The sequence below is a fragment of the Magallana gigas genome, chromosome 4 (assembly GCF_963853765.1).
Source record: "Magallana gigas chromosome 4, xbMagGiga1.1, whole genome shotgun sequence".
NCBI classification, from domain to species: domain Eukaryota; kingdom Metazoa; phylum Mollusca; class Bivalvia; order Ostreida; family Ostreidae; genus Magallana; species Magallana gigas.
The window spans coordinates 57,468,110-57,491,143 of NC_088856.1; the positions used below are offsets into that span (position 1 = coordinate 57,468,110).

General features: G+C 36.7%; 3 protein-coding genes across 19 annotated transcripts in view; all 3 read left to right on the forward strand.

Moving 5' to 3' along the window:
* LOC105321335 (E3 ubiquitin-protein ligase PDZRN3-B) overlaps positions 1-7,384 on the forward strand; it is a 108,284-nt gene extending 100,900 nt beyond the window's left edge. Inside the window, exons 9-11 of one of the 2 annotated variants that reach the window (XM_066083222.1) lie at positions 1,415-1,528; positions 3,187-3,315; positions 4,810-7,384. In XM_066083222.1, the coding sequence (XP_065939294.1) occupies positions 1,415-1,528; positions 3,187-3,315; positions 4,810-6,300 (1,734 nt within the window). In that variant the 3' untranslated portion in view covers positions 6,301-7,384. The remainder of the gene's footprint in view (positions 1-1,414; positions 1,529-3,186; positions 3,316-4,809) is intronic. The other variant, XM_066083223.1, reaches the window with a different exon arrangement.
* A 2,644-nt stretch (positions 7,385-10,028) lies between these two features.
* Positions 10,029-23,034, forward strand: part of LOC105344902 (uncharacterized) — a 151,663-nt gene continuing 138,657 nt past the window's right edge. For 13 of the 16 annotated variants that reach the window (XR_010713569.1, XR_010713570.1, XR_010713576.1 and 10 more), the window contains exon 1: positions 10,030-10,171. The gene's annotated coding sequence lies outside the window, so the exon portion shown is untranslated. Of the gene's footprint in view, positions 10,172-23,034 lie in introns of all 16 variants that reach the window. The other 3 variants (XR_010713573.1, XR_010713572.1, XR_010713574.1) reach the window with 1 other exon arrangement.
* On the forward strand, positions 17,355-22,132 carry LOC136274998 (putative uncharacterized protein DDB_G0290521). Its single transcript, XM_066083219.1, has 2 exons — positions 17,355-18,032; positions 20,837-22,132. The coding sequence occupies exons 1-2, from the start codon at positions 17,691-17,693 to the stop codon at positions 21,965-21,967; spliced, it is 1,473 nt and encodes a 490-aa protein (XP_065939291.1). The 5' UTR covers positions 17,355-17,690; the 3' UTR covers positions 21,968-22,132.

Genomic DNA, 23,034 nt, shown 5'->3' on the forward strand with positions numbered 1-23,034 from the left:
TAAGTTTGACCACAAAACTCCAGCATCTTCATGGACGATTAACACTTTCCAAACAGCTTTCTGTTAACATGGCTGACCTGGGAGCCGGAGATCAAAGGCCCAGGTCTATCTGTTGATTGCACTACATGGTGTGGACATGCACATAATGGCATCGAGAACACACCTCTCTGCATTCTCCTCCGACACTTTATCTCTGTTTTGCCTTTCATGCTGGGTTTTTCTTAGCTCTAAATGTTTACAGTCTGTTTTATGTACACACAATTCTCCTGTACTGACAGAGTCTAAGTGATCAGCAGGGATGTATGTAAAGCTAATGGTGCAAACTGTAGCACCACTATAAACCAGAGTCACTAGATCGTCTCAGACTGTCCCATTGTCATTTGTCTCCGACTCTTTGATCTGTCAGCAGAAATTAATAAACTGTAAAGACCCTGCCCTCCCTCATTAGCATGGCTCAGTGGCTGCTGTCAGTCGGTGTATCACATGTGTTGTACATTTCATTGTTGAAACCTTATTAGGTGAAAATAGATGATACATTATTTGTAGCTACTTTATTCTGTTTTCTAACAAAGGTGCACATATTGTAATAGACTATTCCCCCTCAGGATTTAGTTTGACTGAAACAGATTGTATGTGTATTGTCTGGCAGTAATTATGCTTTATAGATTGATTTTCAAGTTAATGTGATTTTATTATGAGACAACTCATTTCTTTTTAAACACAAGTACAGATGTTTTTATCAGGGGGGTCAATCAAAGTAGCTACATTTATTGGAATCACTTGATCTTAAAATGTCTCGATTTGCCCTATCTGTGCACGTTTTTTGTTGCTCCAATTTTAAACATGACTTAGATAAAGCTGTTTCATCTGTAACATCAAAGAGATGTCGGTAATGATCTGTTTTGACATGGCCATATGGGGCGATATTACAGATGACTTTAATTGTTTGCCAGGTAAGCGCTGCGTCACTGCTCTAGTGGAGCTCTCCTGTCTTTGTGATCAGCTGATGATGTCACTGCTCTAGTGGAGCTCTCCTGTCTTTGTGATCAGCTGATGATGTCACTGCTCTAATGGAGCTCTCCTGTCTTTGTGATCAGCTGATGATGTCACTGCTCTAGTGGAGCTCTCCTGTCTTTGTGATCAGCTGATGATGTCACTGCTCTGGTGGAGCTCTCCTGTCTTTGTGATCAGCTGATGATGTCACTGCTGACTTAATGTGTTGTCAGAAATCAGTGATGTTTCAGATGAATGCAACTACTTAAAAAAGTGCTTCTTTATTTGGTGCATGGTGACATTAGCTAAGTAACGAGATTGTGTGCAGTGCGGCACTTTTATACAGTTGATGATGATTTATCTCCGTTTAAATGTCTCTGAGTATTGCAACCAGTGAGTGAAGATTTGTCTCCCTTTGTAGCTGGATGATGGGTTCATGGAAGACCAGAATGTGAGTCTGGATGATTTACACATGGACATCCTAGAGAAGCATCACCGTGACAACATGCAAATCATGGCGTCCATGTTGGCTCGGGTAGGTTCCGCACGGCATGTGTACTCTCAATGTATCCGGATGTATTCGCTACATGATATATCCCCTGTATATTTATATACTCCAAGATATGTTGAATAGCTGAAGTATAGCTAAATTGTGTACTCCCTTGTATATTGGTGTAGCTACAAATTAACACCCCGTGTATACTCCTGTGTGTATTGTATAGCATGACTGAGTTTGATCCAGTGTGATATTCTGTTTTGTGTATTACCTCCCTTTGTCTGTGTGTGTGTGTACCTTATTACTTCCTGTTGTCTGTATGTGTGTATTATTATAACTCCCTTTGTGTGTGTTTATATTACCTCCCTTTGTGTGTGTTTATATTACCTCCCTTTGTGTGTGTGTATTACCCCCCTTTGTATTGTGTAATCAGCCTCTGTCTCTGACAAAATCTGTAGTAACCCGGCATGCCATTTATTCAATGCTTTGACTCCCAGGAAACTGCCATTACCATTATGCTTTTTGAGTAGAATTCACAAATTTATAGACCTGCCTGGTCATTTTAAATGGAAGAGATAAAATATAATGCAAATGCACGTCAATCTGAAGATATTTTGTATCTTTGTGATTGTCTTTCATTTATTTTTAATTATGAGGTTAATGAATGCCATAATTGAGCAGGGTAATTAGTCATGCCTTTAGATGTTGTGACAGTAAGGCTTAATGGTGCAATACTAACATTGATTTTTGAGATATTGCATGTCATCAAAGAAAATTGTTCAGCTTCAAAGTGGCCCAGTGAATCATAGCATCATTAAAATTACTTTTTAATGAAAAAAAGAAAGAATTATGAAAACAAGCATAACAGGGCCTAAGGACTTGCCTGGGGGGGTAGGTCACCTTAGAAGTAGACGGTAGTAGAAAAATGTATGCATGGAAACCCTTGCTGCCTCCAAGGAGCTGTATAACAAATGACTACAATTATGTAAACAGGTTTTTTGTTAGCATTGTCTTTTGTTGGGTGTATTTGTTCAAGCCTCATTATCTTTTCCCTTTGATCTGACAATGCCAGAATACGCCTCTTTTTTCTCTCCCTTTCTCTCATTTTGTCTTCCTGTCTTAACCAAACACATTTTTTATTATACCAAACACATTTTTTATTATAATTCCCTCACTATGAAAACAAAGTAGCAAAAAATTGGGAGCTCTGTTTTAACCACAGCTCTGAGAGATTGTTATTATGAGCTGCGATGTCATTTGTTAAAGTGTCAAGTGTGCAGGGTTTACACTGAGGCAGATTAGCTGTGTGTTAACTCCTGATGACAAGATATTCTACTTAAGTCTCACAGCCGTAATAATCCCCCAGTTCTGCTACATGGAGGGGACACCAGAGAAGCTTATTGACTCCGAATCAATGAGAATGTGTTTTATCCTCCACACATCAGGTGTCAATAATTGGAGAGAAGTTGGTGTAGAAAGTCTTGTCAGCTAGTGTGTCCAATCAATATCCTATTGCAGGAGAGAGTTAACTGTATCAGTAGGGACTTAAGCCTCTGTGTAGATCTGTTGTGTAGATCTGAGGACTGGAGTACAGAGCACTCTATCTGTAGCTCCAGCTGTGACTTCTGTAAATGTTGCTGTAGGGAATCTGTTGACAAGAGTCTCTTTGTTGATAACAGTCTCTTTTCTTTGATCAGGGACACATGGAGGAGGAAGGGGGAACCACAGACACGGCCACCACCGAAAACTCGCTCCACAAACACGAGAAAGATAGTGGGGTGGGGCGCACGGACGAAAGCACGCGCAACGACGAGAGCTCGGAGCAGGTGGGTCATTATATTGTCTTATAAATACATAATATTGTCTTATACATGTAATTGTCTAATACATGTAATTGTCTAATGCAGACAATTGTCTTATAATTGTAATTGTCTACTGCAGACAATTGTCTAATACATGTAATTGTCTACTGCAGACAATTGTCTAATACATGTAATTGTCTAATGCAGACTATTGTCTAAGACATGTAATTGTCTACTGCAGACTATTGTCTAAGACATGTAATTGTCTAATGCAGACTATTGTCTAAGACATGTAATTTTATAATGCACATAACTGTCTATATGCATGCATGTACAGATTGACACAACAACAATACTAAAATATCAAATTGGATGAATGAATTTAATTAGTCGATGTTTTGAATCAGATCATTTCACTCTTCCCCACCCTTTGATCTTGAGACTCGTCAGTCTGGTAGGGTTTTAGTGCACAGGTTTTCTCATCTTCCTATCATTGTTAAGCAGCTATCTCTTATAGAAATCAATATTTGTTGGTATTATTTACTGAGGAAAAAAAGGCAGCACCACTAAAAAGTCACTGTTAAGCTGGACTGCTTATGATTTCTTTTTGTTAACTTTTTCATGTATCTAGTTTTGCTGCAAGCAAATGCAATTTCCTGTAATTTTGTAAAATAATGGAAAAGAAGATAATAGCTAAACACTTTTCTCTAGTAGGTGTTGAATTTGATTTATGGAGACAAAAAGAATGAAGGGAAAATACAAGAACAGTTTAAAGTATTTTATCTTTGGGAAGCATGTTTGATGTTGGGTTATTCTTGTTTTCAATCCAAATGAGCTGCACTTTTTCTCCTTTGATCTGAAAAGAATGACAGTTAAATCTGGCATATGCAGTTCAGAATTGTAAAAAGCCATTTTTATAAGCAATTTTTTTTTCAAGCTAACCCCCACCACAAACTTTTTTTTAAAATGAGTAAATTCTGAGACAATAAACCAATATCCTTAATTGTTCATTGACAGCGGAATTGCCTGATACTTTTGAAACTGGTAAGCTTAAGTGATATCGAGTGACAAATTACTAGAAATAAGAAACGTAGATAAATATCTACTGTGTTAGCGTGCGACTCCCGGCCAACAAGATGGATTTGCATGTTAAATTAATAAGATAGCAATCTTGGATTTATTTACACACAGTCTTATTCACAGCAGTTTTGAACTGACAAATATGGTTCATTTAAACTGGTGATCTTAGGACTGAGTTAGCATTGTTGTACCAGTAAAGAAAATGACACACAGTAATTCAGCAATGTCATGTTTATGATCGAGATAGATGAACTTTATTTGAGAAGATACAGCATATCTTAACATTTAGATTCCAGAGGAATTCAGTTTCAGTTAAGCCTGTGATTTAAGTAATTTTGAGACTTATATTCTGCATATTACTGTGTGCATACAAGCTACAGTAACTTTGTGTTTTTTTCTGTCCATTGATCTAACCTGATGTCTTTTTTCTTCCTTCAGGATCCAGACACAGAGTGCACTAATTCTCCGGCCGCGACGTCCAAGTTCCGACGGAAGAAGCCGAACTACAGTGATGACAGTGTGTTGTCTAATGAAGTGACCGATGTCACGGACTACAGCAACGAGTGTGACAGTTTCCAGGCTCACTTGGAGAGCAGGTGTGCTAACGAGATGGAGGACTCGCCACACAAAAACTCAAAGAGAAAGGACTCAGTGAGCAGTATTGAGCGAGAACTCGCGCTTCTGAACAAAGAAATGGAAACAATTCACATGGAATGTCAGGAAATGTGTGACAAACACACAAAGGACCTAGGCAAGAATCAGCTTCAGCGTGAAGCTTTGACAATTAAAAGTCCAAGAATTGTACCCAGAATGGGAACAAGGCTAGAATATTTAAAATATGTGCAATTATATGACAACCCAAATTCTTTGGATCGTCGCGACACCTTACCTAAACAGGTTTCTCAGCAGACGAAGACAGCGTGTGACAAAGACGCATCTACCACAACTAGTGCTTACAACACGGGAGAGAGCTGTCGCAGCACGCCACTGACTCTAGAACTGAATCAGGCCTCAGACGAAGGCGACTTCAAGAACTCCATGCTGTGTCTGGCTCCCTCCAACACAAACGTCTCCGCGCTGAGTGACACCGAGAAACAGACACAGACCCCGTGCGGTCAGAACGAGGGGTCCAGTGATGAGTACGCTAGCATTGGGCCAGGGCTCGAGGCATCCGCAAGTCTCCGCAAACAGAACTGTATGGGCGAGTCCCTTCAGGACCTGTACATGCAGTATGCCGACGTTATGTACACCAACCAGGCCAACCTACAACACACCATAGCCATCCAGCAGAAACTGTTCCAGCAACAAATTGAGCAGAACCCAATGAGGAGCAGAAAGAACAATGGCGTCTCCCAGCAGCCTCCATCTTCTGGTGCTAGCTCAGTCAGTGGTCAAGTGGAGAATAAATCCAGAGACAGTCCAAATGTCTCTAGAGACAGCCCCAATATTACCAGAGACAGCCCAAATGCCACACCTCCAGACAGTAGCGGTCAAATGGAGTGGGTGGTGAAACGTCGGCCAGATGGTACACGCTACATTACACGCCGTCCAATGAAAAGTAAGCTTCTGAAAGAGAGAGCAAAGAAAATCTCAGAGGAACGTTGTGGAATGACCACGGATGATGATGCAATGAGTGAACTGAAATTCGGACGTTATTGGTCAAAGGAGGAGCGTAAAAAGCATATAGAAAAGGCACGTGACCATAAGCGAAAACGCGAGTGCATGATGAAAGCTAAAATGGAGACACTTAAAGAAGCTGAGGAAAAGAAAGAAATAAACATTGTGGAACTTAGTCATCGAAAGATGATGAAACATAAAAACAAGAAAGTGTTAGACAATTTTGTGACTGTGCAGGAGATGCTGGCTCACGGAAGTCGAGTGACAGACGGGAAAACGTACAACCCGCTGCTTTCCGTGACGACAGTTTGATTCTGTCCGCGCTGTAGTCGGCAAGGATTATTTGTGATATACTACATAAACTGATGTGATGTTTTAGAAAGAGATATGTTTGTCCTGATATTTATGTATTTTAAATCATGTTCCAAGAAGACTTCTGTTTTCAGTGAATATTTTTTGTTTTGTTTCTGCAGTGAATGTTGACTTGGCTGTGAGATTTAATTATCTGTTGTGGATGTATGTAAGAGATGATTATTGTTATAAAGTCTGCAGGTTGCATATTGCAGCTATAAACACAAGTGCTCTAAGTCATAATGCTGTCATCCTTCATGTGATATGTATGTAGCTGTACACCAGGCCTGCTCTGGTTGATCACTTTGTTATTGTCAGGGGTATGCAGCAGGGATCCCTCCTTACTCCACAATTCTTCATGTTTTATATTCATTATTTGTAAAGTTTCATAACAATTAAATTATTGTGTTAGGATTTGACAGTGTCCTGTACTAAAAGTCTGAAGAACATTGCAATGAAACTGTACATCATAAACTTTATGGAATTATGAGTTATAAATTGCAATGTTGATATACATATATTTATCAAGGAGCTGTATTGGTGACAAGCTAGTGTTTGTTGAACCATAGAAGGAATTCCAATTCTCACTGTCTGATAGTCCCCACTAATGAAGATTCTGCCTTTATTTCTGTCTAAAGAAAGGCATTTTTGCTGAATTGTAATTTTCATTTGCCCGAGAATTCCAATGTTTTAAAGTTAAAAGCATTTATTTTAATTTAAGTTTAAGAATTCCAAAAGAGGTAAAATCTGAGCATATAGACTCTAGTATTAGGTATTTGTCTATACCAGTGATCAGGTGGACATGTTGTCATAGTAACTGTGTGTTGACATGGTAACTATGTTGAAATGGTAACAGTATGTTGGCATGATAACTGTATGTTGACATGGTAACTATATGTTGACACAGTAACTATATGATTGTTCAAACAGTAACTATATGTTGACAGGTTACATTCTGTCCAATCTTGTGCTTCATTATTCTGTTTCTGACTTCAGTGATACACAATTCATGTCAAATAAATTATTGTTTTATAAACACTATCAACTCTTGTTTGCATTGTTTTCATATGGTATTTTAAGAGAAAGGGGTGAATATGAGAATCAAGATTTATGTAAATAAGTAAAATAAAAGCATAAATGATCGCTGTGCTTTAAATTTTGTGGGTGGATCCTGATAAATGGTAGGTGGATGTTTTATTGTTGCCCAGAGAGGAAAGTTCTCCACGTGGTCGGGCTTTTGGTGGGTCTCTTCAACTGTCGAGGGACGGAGCTGACGTCTTTAGTGGATTCATCGTGGGTGGGGCGAGGAGGGTGCTTCTGACAAACGTACCAACACCTTTGTCACGTGGTATAAAGGGTGTTGTCTGGATTAATAACCATACTTGCATGTACTGTACATTGTTCAGAGTTCCGAGATAAATGTCCGCCATTAACGCTGGAAACGTTACAGTCTTGACACGGGGTATTCCAATCACGGAGAGAGATGGACACACAAGAAATGATATCAATATTTAAGAAGATATTTTCACATAAAATTCATAAAAAAGAAGATTCTTTGTTAGATTTAAATGAATTATTAAATAGTTACAACATACATGCAGTCTGATGTGATTATATAATTTTGAGAAATATAGCGCATGTATGACAAAGACGTAAACTGTCCGATGGAATATATGTTGAGTTCATGTAAAAGGACGTGTCCTTTTCCTCATTATTATTTTGTCGTACAACGAAAGACAACTCTGATTTCTCAGTCAATACACAGTTCCAAGTAAAATTTAGACATACCTTCTAAAATTTTTATATACCGAAAAAATCACGCTTTTAATCTGAAAAATGAACATGACAGCCATTTTTGATTTAAAAGTTTCATTAATGCGTCGCCAAATACACATAAAATTATGTCATTAAACATTAACATGTTTATAAAATTGCACTTGATTTTATTGTTTTAATTTCGATGAACAGTACGTTACTATAGAAGTGTCCCGTACCACCTTTAACATGTTTAATAAAACAATATCTGTCATGCATATAAAGAACAGGGGCATACAAGGCGTTGTATATCCCCCACTCGGAGCAATGAAGGCGAAAGTATTTCAATTTAAGTTAGAATATTGACTTTTGACTTGTATGCATTGTTTTCATTATAAATGTCACGATAGAAGTCAATATTGTGCTTTCATTCTATAAACACGACAGGTATATGTTTCCAAATTAAGCTGCACATCGTTTTTTTGCCTAAATCTTGTATCATTCACTGTTCTTAATTGCAAAATTAGGTATGAATGGGTCCTGTCTCCATCCTAAAATTACTTTTATTTAAAGAATAAGTTTATTTTGATTTTTATTATTGATTTATTAAGATGGAGTCTAGACCCATAATGAATCAAAGTGGGTTATATCCGAGGTGCGTTCAACAGCGCGAGCGCTCGCCTCCGTGAAACTCGCGAGCGCTCGCTTCTGAACGATCACGTTAGCGAGAGCGATCGCTTTTATAAATATCAGTAACAAAAAATCATTCTTTGATTATTATGAGGTGATGATTTCGGTCGGGGCGTGATCAAATCCAATAAAGCCCGAAGGGCTTTATGATATATTTGATCACACCCAGACCGAAATTATCACCTCATAATAATCAAAGAATGATTTCTTATTACTTTTTAGCCATTGTATGTTTAAATATATAAATAAGCAAACCCCGCTGGCACCCCAATTATACGTCATCTGAAGTTATTGGACTGTATAGTACAAAATCAATACGCAGTGTTATCACAGGCAAAGACACTTAAACATGTAAAATAAATATATACCAGGTACCTGTGTGACGGTGCCTATTTACGAGCGGTGTTCAGCTTTAATCACAAAATTAAAACAATCCAACAATATGATTGATCTGTACACTACATTAGGTTGAATTTTTTTGTTCTTGTTCATTTTTTTGTTTTTTTTTGTGTTTTTTTTTGTGTGTTTTTTTTGTGTGTTTTTTTTTTTTTTTTTACATATTTTCATTTCCGAAATATTCCATTCTGGCATCTGAAATTCAATAGCTCGTCAAATTCAACCTACATGTACAATTATGCATACTAGTACACTGCAACCCCCCCCCCCCCCCCAAAAAAAAACCCACCAAAAAACCCCAACAAAAAGTAAAGGTTGCCTGCCCTCCATCTCAAGCCCTGCAAAAGAGCGATACAGTAGCACAGTTACCGTGAAGGGGTTATAATGGCCCTCTTCTTCGATCGCGTGAATAACTAGATACCGGGAAATTAAAGTGGTAACGTTAACGTTATGGGATACCTCCATGTTATGACGTACTATTTATGGAAATAAACAATAAAATTAAATAAGTGTAATTTTTTAAGTAGTTTCCCCCCAAAATTGTCACCTAACAGCGTAGCACAGTGGGTTAGAAGTTTACTACGAATCTGTAAGTCATGAGTTCGAATCCATTTTCTGATGTCGTTTGTTCGGCCTTATCCTAATTTTCCTGACTAACGTTACATGCCGGTTAAACCCATCCACACACACACACCTAAAAAGTTATATAATCGAGTATATTGATGACTGAAATTGAGATACAATTAAGTGATATTAACCATTAAATTGTAATTATAACATTAAAAACGGAATACTTGAATAGTTATCAAAATTTATTATATTCATTATCTGGGACCGAAAAGACTTGGGGTCGAAATTGTTCGACGCCGAAAAGACCAAACATTGTGTATTGAAGCAGAACAGACGACATTTTGGAAAGAGGAAAGGGAAGGGCGTTTTTATCCAATTAGGCTTGTTAGTTTAAATGGTGTCTGTCTAAGAAAAGAAATATGTAAGTGGTTTTTTTAATGATGTGATTTGCTTTGCATTATGCCTAATATTCACTCATATGACTCCGTTCTGCTACAGTCGTTTTACAGGTAACGAATCTATCAGTATCCGGTTTCGTCGTGCATCCGACTATTATTGTCGGAATTCCAAATGTTTTTATTTTTTGTTTTAATCACGATTCTTTGTCCTTCTAAACTGTGGTATCAAACTTCCGAAAATATGAATTAAGGAAGTATTCAACACCCCTCCATTTTCCTAGTTTCGGTATCGAATCAAGCGCCCTCTATCACTTCTGACCAAATATTTTGGGGTGGATCAATTTCGAAAATACACAAGAAGCACAAAACGTTACTTTATGAAATTAATCTTTCATGAAAACACTTTAATATGTTTTACGGTGCGACCGTTGGGGCGAGCGCAGCATGTGATCAAACAATGAATTATGATAAATCAGTAAAAATAAAATTAACAACGTAAATAAAATATGATACAGTATCATATTATGTATCAAATATTATAAAATATCATACAATACAATATCATACTATATTATACAATAGTATTACTTATTAGGTTAGTTACTGACTCACTATGGAAATATATTGGGTTGATCGATCTCATAGATGGCGAGGTGAAGCCGAGCCGTCTATGAGATTGATCAACTCAATATATTTCCGTAGTGAGTCAGTAACTAACCTAATAAGTGTTTTGTTTTCCCGAGGACTATTAAGCGACATATTTATTCACAAATAGCGATGATCAAGGCACAGCCATGTACAAGATGCCTAACATCTCGTCCAATTTAACTCATTTAAACTCTTCAAAATTTTCAATCTCACCTTTCAAATACTCTTTAAAAATCTTTGCTTCACCCATGTTTACCTACAATGTTTTGTTGCTATTCAATTTTAAATGTTTTCTCCCTTTTCTCTGCAGAGATTTGAGCAAATTTCGACGCTGCCATTTTGTTCTGCTCCAGACAAAACAATGTGACGTCAATATTCTAAGGGCAACTACTCTAATTTTAAAGAATTTCAAAGGGCAACTACTCCAAATACTTGAAGAACTTACGGCATGTGGTTTATGTATTAAATACTATGAAATGTCGAAATGAGTAAGCGAAGCGTTGACCAATGATGGCCATATTGCCTAATATTAATTCTCATAGAGCAAATATAGAGATATATGAGGCAATCACGTGCTATATTTAAACCAATGAAAATGTGACATTTCAGTCCAAGGGAAAACAAAATATCATATGTTTCAATGTTATGATGTATTATGTAATGATGTATGATTATCATACAATTTTTTAACAGATGATATATGATTTTGTGTCAAAACAGAATCCATGAATATCCAAGATCATAAAGCATGATTTTCATATAATATGATAAAGGTGGTCTCATAAAGGTGATGTCTCATAAAGGTGATGCCTCGTCTCGGTGAGCTTTGTAATCTGTGATTACCTATGTTTTCTTTTTGCTTGTAAAGATTTTTTGGATGAGGCTGTCATGCCCCCCCCCCCCATCCCCCTTTAAAAAAAAAAAAACTGATGCTAAGTGTACGTTCCTGGAAATTATCGTAATTATAGTGAATAAAATATCCAAGTTACAAGTGTTTCCTATATCTGAAGAAATGTCCTCATTCTTTAGCTTTGCAAGATTTTGAGAAGATTTTGGTAATTTCAGCAGATTTACAATAACTTCAGTTAGAGTAATTTCCCCTTATTGTGACGTCAAAGTTGACGTTTAAGTGTCGTCTGACTCTTTAAAACTCCCCTGAGAAATAAAAGTAAGCCAAGTATACTGTTTTATTTACTTAAAAAGCATGACGTTCTTAAAATTACACATATGCTTCTAAAAGGTTTTACTTTGATTCTCGCGAGAACGTAAGGACTTGGAAACCATTGGTACTATGAACTGTGGGTCAAAATTTACTGAATTGGATCAATTAGTCTTGTTTAACCAGACGCTAAGCTGTCTACGAGATCTCCGATCTGCTCGTCGGAGATTTACAGAGACGGCCGAGGTCTGGTTGAACGTGCATTGCGGTAAAATGGCGTTTCTAATATAAACAACGTGCGAGTTATGCACCTTAGTTCTAAACAAGTAATAGCTTTCCTAAAAGCTTGCCTGATTAAACATATTTATTTCATTGCAAGAACTTGGTTGTATGAATTTTAATCTAATTCTATAATCAAATTATCTTTACTAAGGGGGGGGGGGTTTAATTTAAATGAATTTTACATAATAATTATTTTGAACGTACATGTAATTTTCTCTTAAAACTTTATTTGCTGCCAACAAAATAAAAATATAGCAATTAAAAATTAATTTCAAACACAATACAATAATGCTTAGCTTCCCATCATGGATTATTCCACTACAGTGGCGTGTAAAATTATGGACTACTCCTAAGATTTTGACAATATGGGCGGAGTAGAATTAATCCTGTGCCTCCTTTTATGCAGATTGGAATTGCCCACAGAGTTTACACCATAAATGAACTCTTCCATAGAGGGGGTGCATTCAATAATACCCGTATCTGTGGAGTCAATAAAACTCCTTTTCGGCATTTGTTTCGTAACAACTTTTAGCTCTCTGATTTTCATGGTTTGGTGCCAAACAATATATTTACTTTTCAATCTCACTAAGAAAGTTGGGAAGATATACGCGGACTCTGGACTGTGGCTGCAGACGATTCCCATTGACAGTCTTCCAATATATTGATGTGCAGTTTGACCTAGAAACTGGCCGAGAAACTGGCCGGTTTCATAACGTCTTCGAATATTTCTAACACAAACTGTTTAATTTCTTCCCAGAATTCCAATTTACGCAAGCACAATTGAAGTTTTATCCTCACTTAATATAGTCAGCCCGAATTACACACGTGCACAGTGAACCTCCTTTTTGCTTTAAACACTTGCTCACTATTGCTTAATTGTTACATCCATTACAACGTTTTCGTTAATTGCAAATGTGAAGGTCGTCACATTATTAATTTGCATTGATTAATCTTTTTTCAATGAAAAATGACATTGCTAGCTTCCATTGTTGACTGCGCTGTTTCGGATGTTGTAACTTTTAAACCTTAGATATGCCTGACGTCAGGCAATTAATCTCTAAAATTGGGCAAAAACACACCAAAAATTAATTTTAAACTGTCAAGAATTTATGTGACATATTTATGTCATATGTTCATAATTGTTTACTTGTATGACGCAAGATTAATTTTAATCAAAGTACTGATAGTACTGAAAAGCGCTAACCCAGCTTCTATTTGTATACTAGTATAAAAGATATATGTATATAACATTTCAGCTTCTGTATACGCAATATATTTCCTCATCACTGCATGGCAGCCCCTGCAATGATGTATGTAAGCCCCGTACAATAAATTCACAATAGTTCATACTAGCTCATGCAGTAATGTGCACAAACTCCTGAAACTGGATCCCTAACCAGTTTAAATGATGTAAGCTTCTGCTCATAGGGGGCGGTTATTCGTTGCACCGGAAGTAAAAGTCTAACGCCAATAAAGCGCTGAGCTATGCTTAGCACTTTAAAAATGAAAAATTCACCCATAACTTTGATCGTGCACAACTATAACTGTTTTGAAATGAATTAAACGCTTCAATGGATATGTGAATTGTGAGTGGGATACTATTTCTGCAAAATTTTCCTTACTACTCCCATCTGTTTCACAGCTATTGCTGAATTACTGAGCTGATAAGACGCGTGACCTCAATATGCATATCTGAAGCCTCTGAGATCGGAAACCTTCGGTGCGACGTAATAGCCGACACACTGCCCATTCGCTGTATCTTTCAACCATAGGGATTTCTAAATTGCTCTTATCTAAAATCTGAAGTCATTAACTTTTGCTCATTGCTATTAAAAGTTTGAGAAACCAGTACATAAACAGAGTTATTCGAAGCTTAGAAACCCCATTTCTGTTTCCTCAGCAATTATGAGTAGGAGTAAAAATTGTGACCTGTTCTGTTAACTTTTCATTGATCTATATACTTCATGCTGGAAAAAATATGTCAGATGGGATTTTTAAAAGATAAAAATCATCAAATTTTTAAAAGATAAAAATCATCAAAAACATGGATTCATTGTTTCTAAAGAAAGGATTTTGTTTTGTCAACACTTAGTAAGTGATAATGTATAGAGACTTTTCGTAACCAGGAATTTCACTGGATCTTAAACCCTAAATAAACCCTAATTAAGTTAATTGGACTTAATAATGGATTTTTTGATTTAAGAAGTATTACCAGAGTTGTATATAATTTATTCTCTATTGATCAAACCTAAAAAAAAAAAAAAAAAAAAAAGCCCAAAAACGAGCTGTAATATGCACACTGATGACTTCTTATATTAGATTCAGAGGATATTTTTACAGCAACACCAAATTGGGCAATTGTTACAAATAGTACACAAAAAAGGATTTATATGTATAACTCATCGTGCTCCCATTTGAGTTTTTTTTTTGAAGAAAAAAAATATTTGGATTAATATGAACTTATTCAAATCAATGTTTTGGATCTGCAAGATTGGATTAATATGCATATTCAAACAATATATTTCAAACTTTACTGAATACTGACAATCTGAACAAGTGGTTGCCTGTCTGGCTGACAGGATGATAATCTGCTATAAATAATTATCAATCACAGAATCTTCAGATTCTTTCTAATTTAATTACTTTTTTTCAATTTCTATTACCACTATCTTATGTACACAAAATTTCTCAAAAACTCCATTAACCAATAATACAACATGTAATCTTGTACATTCTATAATCTTACCACTTTGTTTTCAGGAGAGGGTTCATACACTAAACTTTTCAATAAAATATGCTTTTAATAAATTCACTTTAATCTGATAGTGCTTTATTTCAAAATCATCATTTGCAACACAAATACACTATCCTTTACGTGTAAATAAATCCTCGTCCATTGCTCTGTTTACTATGTAGCCATAGCTGACTATGTCATCTTTGACGAATAACGCACAGGGGTTTCTTATCTCATTAAAGATCGGCAAAACTCGGAGATCAGCTGCAGCTGGGATTTTCTGCACACTTAATTGAGCTGTGTGTTCTTATCTGATGCTAGTCAAATAGAAAACTTGTTATAAACTGATTTATAATTATTAAAGAAAATGTTTTTAGAAGAAAATGATTTTGTGTCACCTGTCCTTTAACAATCGTTTTTTTTCAATACAAATAAGACGTTTTGAATCATTGCTAGAGCAGCCAGTTTTTGTTAGTAATCGGAGCTCTTTTCGTTCACGCACTTATCAATGTGCATGTTTAGTGATTTTCAATTGTAACATGTAAAATTTCATGCAATTTACCTTTTAATAACGATAAAATTCCATGAAAAGTACAAAAATATCGCTTTTTGAGCATCGTCCAAACATCCAACTTCGGAGATAAATAACTTATTTAAGGTAGTCCTATACTCGGCACTAAATGGGCTCAATCATTAAATGCTTAGCTTTATATGATAAATATACATTCTAGCAATACATATACGAAAGAAAATATGTATGTTTACATGCTAGTTTGTTTGTTATCACCTCTCAGACGGGTTTACCCCCTTGTGAAAATTATTGACAATTATGAAATTTGCCAGACGTCCGTTTTTCCTAAAAATAATTACCAATTTTGGGAAAATTAGAACTGAACATACAAAATAGAGTATAAATATTTATTTAAGCCATATCTCATCAATAATTTTGCGCAAATTTTTGTAAGTAAGTACGCTTTATGGACCTGATGTATCAAAATAGAATACAAAAAATGCAATGCTAGTATCGCGTTTGGTAATTTTTTTACTATTTTATGGACTCAAACTTAAATTCATGGTGTTTATTCTATAGATTGACATCTTAGAAAAAAGATTTGGTAAAATAAATTATATGTTGACGGATTACTTTTCACGCTATAAGCTCTAAACCAAGTAGACCCTGACAAAAAAATTCGTAAAAATCATGTTTTGCTACAGTTTTCTGCTTAGATCTGTCAACAATGTTAGATATCATTTAAACATTAATAAATTGACGATTGATTAAATTCGAAATAGCTTCTGTCTCTAAATTTAAACCGGTTTTAGTAAAAGAAAAATTCGGGGGGGGGGGGGGGGGGGGGGGGTCAAAACAAAGAAGATATAAGCATACCTGAGATCCTGGTTAATCAGAAACTTCGTTTTTCATTTTACTTTAACAGAATCGAGTTTCTCAACAGTAATCATTTCTATATCTCAAATAATACATATATTACCGTTCTAATTGCTTATTATTGCCATTGTTTACAACAGCGATGTAGTGCAAAATCAATACCGGGTATCAAAAACGCTTTGTAAAAGTCGAACCAATATTGTAAAATCCGTATTATGACGTAGTGCGATACTCGGACTACTTTAAGTGCAAACAATATTACTTATTAGGTTAGTTAATGACTCACTACAGAAATATATTGGGTTGATCAATCTCATAGATGGCGAGGCGAGGCGAAACCTACAGTTTTCAAGATAAGAAGTTGTTCTTTTGCAGATCAATTGTACATACAGTACCGTCAACGCGGATCCCGTATTTTCCGCGCACCCCCGCGGTCCAAATTGCAACGCGGTTTAAACACCTGTCTCAGGTAAAAACCGCGTGCCCCCGCGGTTCAATCACCTATAATGACAACACCCCCGCGGTTTGAACGATCGATTACAGGTGTTAAAAAGTATCGACAAGGAACACGAGTTATCTCCCTCGATTAAAAAAAATATAACATGCATTAAACGTAAATGTAAGTTAACAAATGCATAAAGATAATCATGATCCTTTTATAGAAAATCACATATTTTGAAGGTAAATATTTTTTTTAAATATTAGCTGTTTATTTGGTAATACTGGGATAATATTTTAATTCTAATCATTTAAAGCTGTTATCTGTACAATCCAAGGAAAATTGGGCCATACCCGCAGGTGGTTGAAAAATTATGCTTTACTAACTTATTGATATATCGATATACAATTAAATTAAATTTTAAAATCTAACAAAAAAAATGTAAAATTAATAAGACTTATTTACTTAAATTAAATATTTTACTTTATAATTATTCAGGTATGTATATTTTTATTTTCAATATCATTTTATCTTTTTATCCTATCAAACCGTTAAAATTCATTCAAATTTTAAAAGTGGCTTAATCGCTCATATTATGGAAAATCACGTCCTTATAATTGCTGTAACAAGCGTCATTGTTTTGATAAAAATTTTATAATTTGTTCGGAAAATTGATTTCAACCAGCTCTGTAGACCGACTAGTTGTAGCCTTATAAAAACACATGCTCACAATTAAATGTTCAAAGGAAAATCAGTTCTCCTAATTAAAACACAAAAGGTACTCATAATTAAAATTGTATGATTCTTCACATCGCACGGGTTTTATTCAGTTTTAAACTAAGTGTTGCCCTGAAAAGATATATACACGTATATTCTGTGATTTTCATAAAACAATGGCTAGGCGTTCTAGTGTGCGTGAAGATAGACATTTTCTTGTGCGGTACTTGTGCGATGACAATTTTCAAGTGCGGAGTCGTGCATACTTCCGATGTGAGAGTGACATTACGATCACTGTTGGTGAGGAGTATGATGTTCAGTGGGGCCGGGCCAAAGAAGTTGACAGAGCCGTTGTCCTTGATTCCGGATCCGACCAGGAACTTCGAGTGAAGATGAGAGAGTTGGAGACCAGGACTGAGCCCTCATCCCCAACACCTCCCGCAAGCCCGTTATCGCCATCACCACCTCCATCACCTCCAACCCCAGCACCGAAGCGCCAGAAAACCACCATGTCTTTCGTAAGTAAATTTTTCAACTTCGTTAGTTTTTATATCTTTACTTAAAATGTAATAGTAATAAACGACGTAGATAAAGAATTTAACGATTGTTAATTATAATGATTATATTATTTATTCATTTATTTTACCAGACATGGAATTTTGACCCGCTTGCATAATTTTTGTTATAAGAGTAAATTGATCTAATCCGTTAAGACTAGTCAGTGATTAAGCAGTCTTGTTTTCATTTATATTTAGTACTTGAAAATTATAAAAATTGATTTATATACATTGAAGAAGGCTACCAAATAGTTATGCATGCATGCATTTGTAAACTTTATATTTTTCTTCATTTTATTATATAAATTCAATAAATATTATTTACTTAAATTATTGTATTGCTACCACATATTCATGCATGTAAATTGGTGTAAAATGTTTAATCCCGATCCCGATCTAAATGTTGATATCTTGTCAAAAACCAACATTAAAGCCTTGTACATATGGATTTAAAGAAATATTTATTACTCATTCATACACATGATACATATAATTAAACATTGATCTCCACAAAATTCACATTTAACGATTGTTTTCTACAAGAACACCTCGCCGTCAACGGACATAATGATTTGTTTAAATTGTTGCAAATAACAATTGATTGAGTTTTATACCTAATCACAAACTGCACACAAAATCACAGTCAAAAGTTTTGTTCTACATTACGAGCACAGTATACACAATTTCACATCCACGGTTGAAGAAGGTTACTGGCCCTTGCACAAACGTCCTTGTCTGATGTCAGCAAGTTGTTGAAGTGCCCGATGCTTTTCCCTCGCGATCTTTCACTAAACAGTTTTTTTGGCACATCACCGGTTGCATTCCCCTTCATCAACACACACACTGGCACAACTTTGTACACATGGTCAATGTAGGCACAGCATTTCTCCACAGTCATTTCGGTCCTCCAAAATTGCACAACGCACTCTTGCAACTCCTGTTTTGTCCTCGGGGCTTCCCTGGCAACACATCTCTTTAACTCGTTCCACACCATTTCGATGGGGTTAAGGTCAGGACTTTCTGAAAAGAAAATAATCATTGATAAATGAAAAAAAAAATATTATAATAAATTATTACTAGAAATAATTTCATTAATTATATGCATTATCAATTTGATTAATATTTATAATTTTTTATTTATACTTTGAACAATGTGCATATAAACAAGTCATAAACAGAATACTAACTTAAATTAAAAAAACTAAATTATGTATTAACATAATCTACAAATTAGATAATTACCTGCAGGCCAATCGTTCCACCAATTTATCTGGTTCTCATCCATAAATTGCTTGGACAACTTTGACGTGTGTTTCGGGTCGTTGTCTTGTTGAAACCTGTGTCCGTCGTTTCCACCAAACTTCGACTGGATAAATGGCACCAGTGCATCGCGCAAAATGTTCTCCACGTAGAATGTAGAGTCCATTATCCCTTCGAAAAGTCTAATTTTTGAAGCTCCTCGTTTGCTTATAGCAGCCCAAACGTGTATCTTGAGTGGATGTTTTGGTTTCGGTAACACTGCGGCACAAGCATCTTTTTGACGGTAACTGTGCAGTTTGTTCTGATGTAACTGAATGGAGCACTCATCCGAAAATATCACATTGTCGAAAGTGTCATCTGCCGCAATTAATCGTTCACAAAATTCAACACGTTTCAGTTTGTTAGCATCACGGACCATTTGTCCATATCTTGGTTTCGAATGAGTATAGCCACTTGCAGCAATAGCCCTCTTAGTGGTGGTTAGTCCAAAACTCGCACCATCTTCTTTTAACACTCGATGAATTTCTGTGCTCGAAACCGTGCAATCCTTAGCGATACACTCCTTTATCAGTTCGGCATCTCTTAAGCTTACACATGTCGACACTTGCGGAATATCAGACTCACAAATGTCCCCAAACAATCCGATCTGGTACTTGTGAATCCAGTAAGATATTGTGTCCCGACAAACTGTGTACCCAAGGAACCGCATTTCTCTTCTAATTGCAGCAACCGAAAAACCGTCCTTGTGCATCTTAACTATGCGCAGTTTAAGTTCATGATTTATCCGACCCATCTTTCCTAATTACAACACTGAAATCATTAAGTAGTTGATTTAATGTGCTAAGCGCTTAAGGATATTACACAAGATTATGTAATTGTTAGGTCTACCCACGGTAAAAACGGGGGTCATCCCCACCTCGTATTCTCGCCTCCAGCCAAATGTGATACCTTAAAATTTACCTGTCTATAGTCTGTATTCAAAAAATGTTAAGCAGTAAAATAAAAAGATATTTGAAACCTTTGAATAATTACAAAAATAAAGATAGTAGTTTACGTTTATAGAAAAATTGATTTATTGAAATAATATTGAATAAAAAATAAATAATGTTCACAAAATAAGTAGTTCTTACCTAATTGCTGGTTAATTATTAAACAGACTATAGATATGTACAATTGTCATATTGTCTTCTTTTCTCCAGCTATTCAAATAACATGTAAAAATCTCCGAAATGCGTGTATTCCATTTGTAATGTGGGTATGTGCGAGATAATACAATATCTCTAATGATATTTCAAAAGATTGCTTAACTTACCTTACTTAATTTAATTAAAATATATCATATTTAAATTTGTGTAACTGACATTAACTTTGTGTTGTCGTGCGTGTGACAGCCCCCCCCCCCCCACCCCCCACGTGGCTTAATAATAAGTGTATATTTTGGTTTTTTTTCATAGCATGGCACTTTATTTTCATTTATAATGCAACTCTTTTTTAATATATTGCAGACAAAGTCAGGGAAACCCAGAGCTTCAATGATTACATCAGGTTCCCCTCCAACTGTAAACGAACAGACTCTCCCCATTGCTGTGCCTGCAACTGTGCCCACTGGACCGCAGACTCCGCCCGTTGTTGTGCCTGCATCTGTGCCCACTGGACCGCAGACTCCGCCCGTCGTTATGCCTGCATCTGTGCTCACTGGACTGCAGACTCCGCCCGTTGTTGTGCCTGCATCTGTGCCCACTGGACCGCAGACTCCGCCCGTTGTTGTGCCTGCATCTGTGCCCACTGGACCGCAGACTCCGCCCGTTGTTGTGCCTGCATCTGTGCCCACTGGACCGCAGACTCCGCCCGTTGTTGTGCCTGCATCTGTGCCAACTGGACCGCAGACTCCGCCTGTTGCTGTGCCTGCATCTGTGCCCATAGGACTTCAAACTCCGAGAGCTTCTACACCAGTCGTGAGATTCCGTCCGCACCGGTTATCCACCAGTGATAGTGACTCTCTCGTCGGCGGGCTTTTGAAGGAAGTGTCCGATCTGCGTAAATCCGTCGACATTGTTAATAAGAAGATAGATGCCACCAACAGGCGCACAACCCATCTAGAAACTCTACTGACAACAGCCATTGCCAATACAAACATCATTATTGACATTATAAGGAGGCAGTCCAGCGACAACACTTTGACGCAGCTGAATTCGGCGATGCACAGCCAGACTAGCGCAGAAGAGACCCCTTCATCAACGCCCACAACTGAAGGAATCCCTCCGGAATTCAAGATTGATGACTCTGAACTTCGCGTCCTTGTCCGGGAGTCCAGGAATGCCGGCAACTTCGCGGTGAACCTTACACGGAAACTGTTTCCTGAACTGTTCGGTGAAGGACAGTTGCGATACGAGTATAATTGGTATGGAGGCGGGAAGTTAGCAAAGAAAGAACTGGATCCAGTGAGGAAACAGGTGGTGAAACAGTACGTTGTGTATTTCTTCCCAGAGTTCCAGTCTCACGAAGCTTGGAGGGAGCGTGTGGTTCCAAAGATAAACGAGTGCCTGAGAAGGAACGATAAGCGTCTGAAGAGGAAGTCCATCGTTATCCCTCAGCTGACCGAGTGCCATGACGACGTTTTTGACTTTGTGGATTAGAGACGATCGGCGTACACGTACTTGTGTGTGTAATGAGATTGTGTGTGTCTTATGATACATGTATTAACTACTTGTCATTATGACGAACTTTTTACATGCTATGCTGTGAAATTTAAAATATATTGAAGTTTCCCATTTTTGAAAGCTTTTTCATCTTGCGATAAATGTGTGGAACAACTTTTCTGTGTTGTTATTCTGTGTATATACACATTCTTTATAAAGAGTAAACTTATTAAGAGTTAATGAAGCGAACAAGATACAGGTATTATTTTATACACGGACTTGTCTCGGGCCTGTGTATTATGGGCAGTCAAGCGGAGAACGATTTCCTGTCAGTGCTTGGGTTGTTTATTTGACACATTTTAAGAAAAACAGGAAACACATTTGAATTTTCATGTTGCCAGTATTTTGCTTACAGAGTGTCGTCGATGCAAATATTCTGTTTATGATCTTCATATGAGAGAGAGAGAGAGAGAGAGAGAGAGAGAGAGAGAGAGAGAGAGAGAGAGAGAGTTTAAGGCGTAATTTACCTACTTTCATTTGAACTATACCAATTTTAGATATTCATAAATTGATATTCGTATAATAATAGGGTACATTGTGATTGAATCCAACATGCAGTTTAGAGTCCACGTGCTACACCTGTCAATCAAATCAGCCTGCTAGCTGCACTACGCGTTTCTTCCATGGTAAAGGAAAAAAGTTTCGTTCTGTTAATTTTCATTCTCTCGATTAGTTTATACTGAAGCTTTAATGGGGTTTTTTTTTGCGGAGAGGAACATCTTAAAATACGTTTAACAATTTAAGAACGAAATAAAATGACACAATAATTATTGTAACTGTTAGTAAAATTGTTTGATACGGGTAGAAATCCTTATGGTCACTCGTTTCACGGATGACCCACCAGTCTATACCTGTGTATTCTGTGCGTTCAAGCGAAGAGTGGATTTCCTGTCAGTGCGATGGTTTCACACCTCTGTGTAAAACAATTGGGACTAAAGTTAAATACAGTTTACTTTGACAGTCATAAAAAGTTCAAGATGGGGGGGGGGGGGGGGGGGGGGGCT

What these genes read in the sequence shown, in the direction of transcription:
- LOC136274998 (XM_066083219.1), top strand. Translation starts at nt 17,691, where the DNA reads ATGGCTAGGCGTTCTAGTGTGCGTGAAGATAGACATTTTCTTGTGCGG. An exon ending in AGAAAACCACCATGTCTTTC is followed by an intron (nt 18,033 to 20,836) that starts GTAAGTAAATTT and finishes AATATATTGCAG; the next exon opens with ACAAAGTCAGGGAAACCCAG.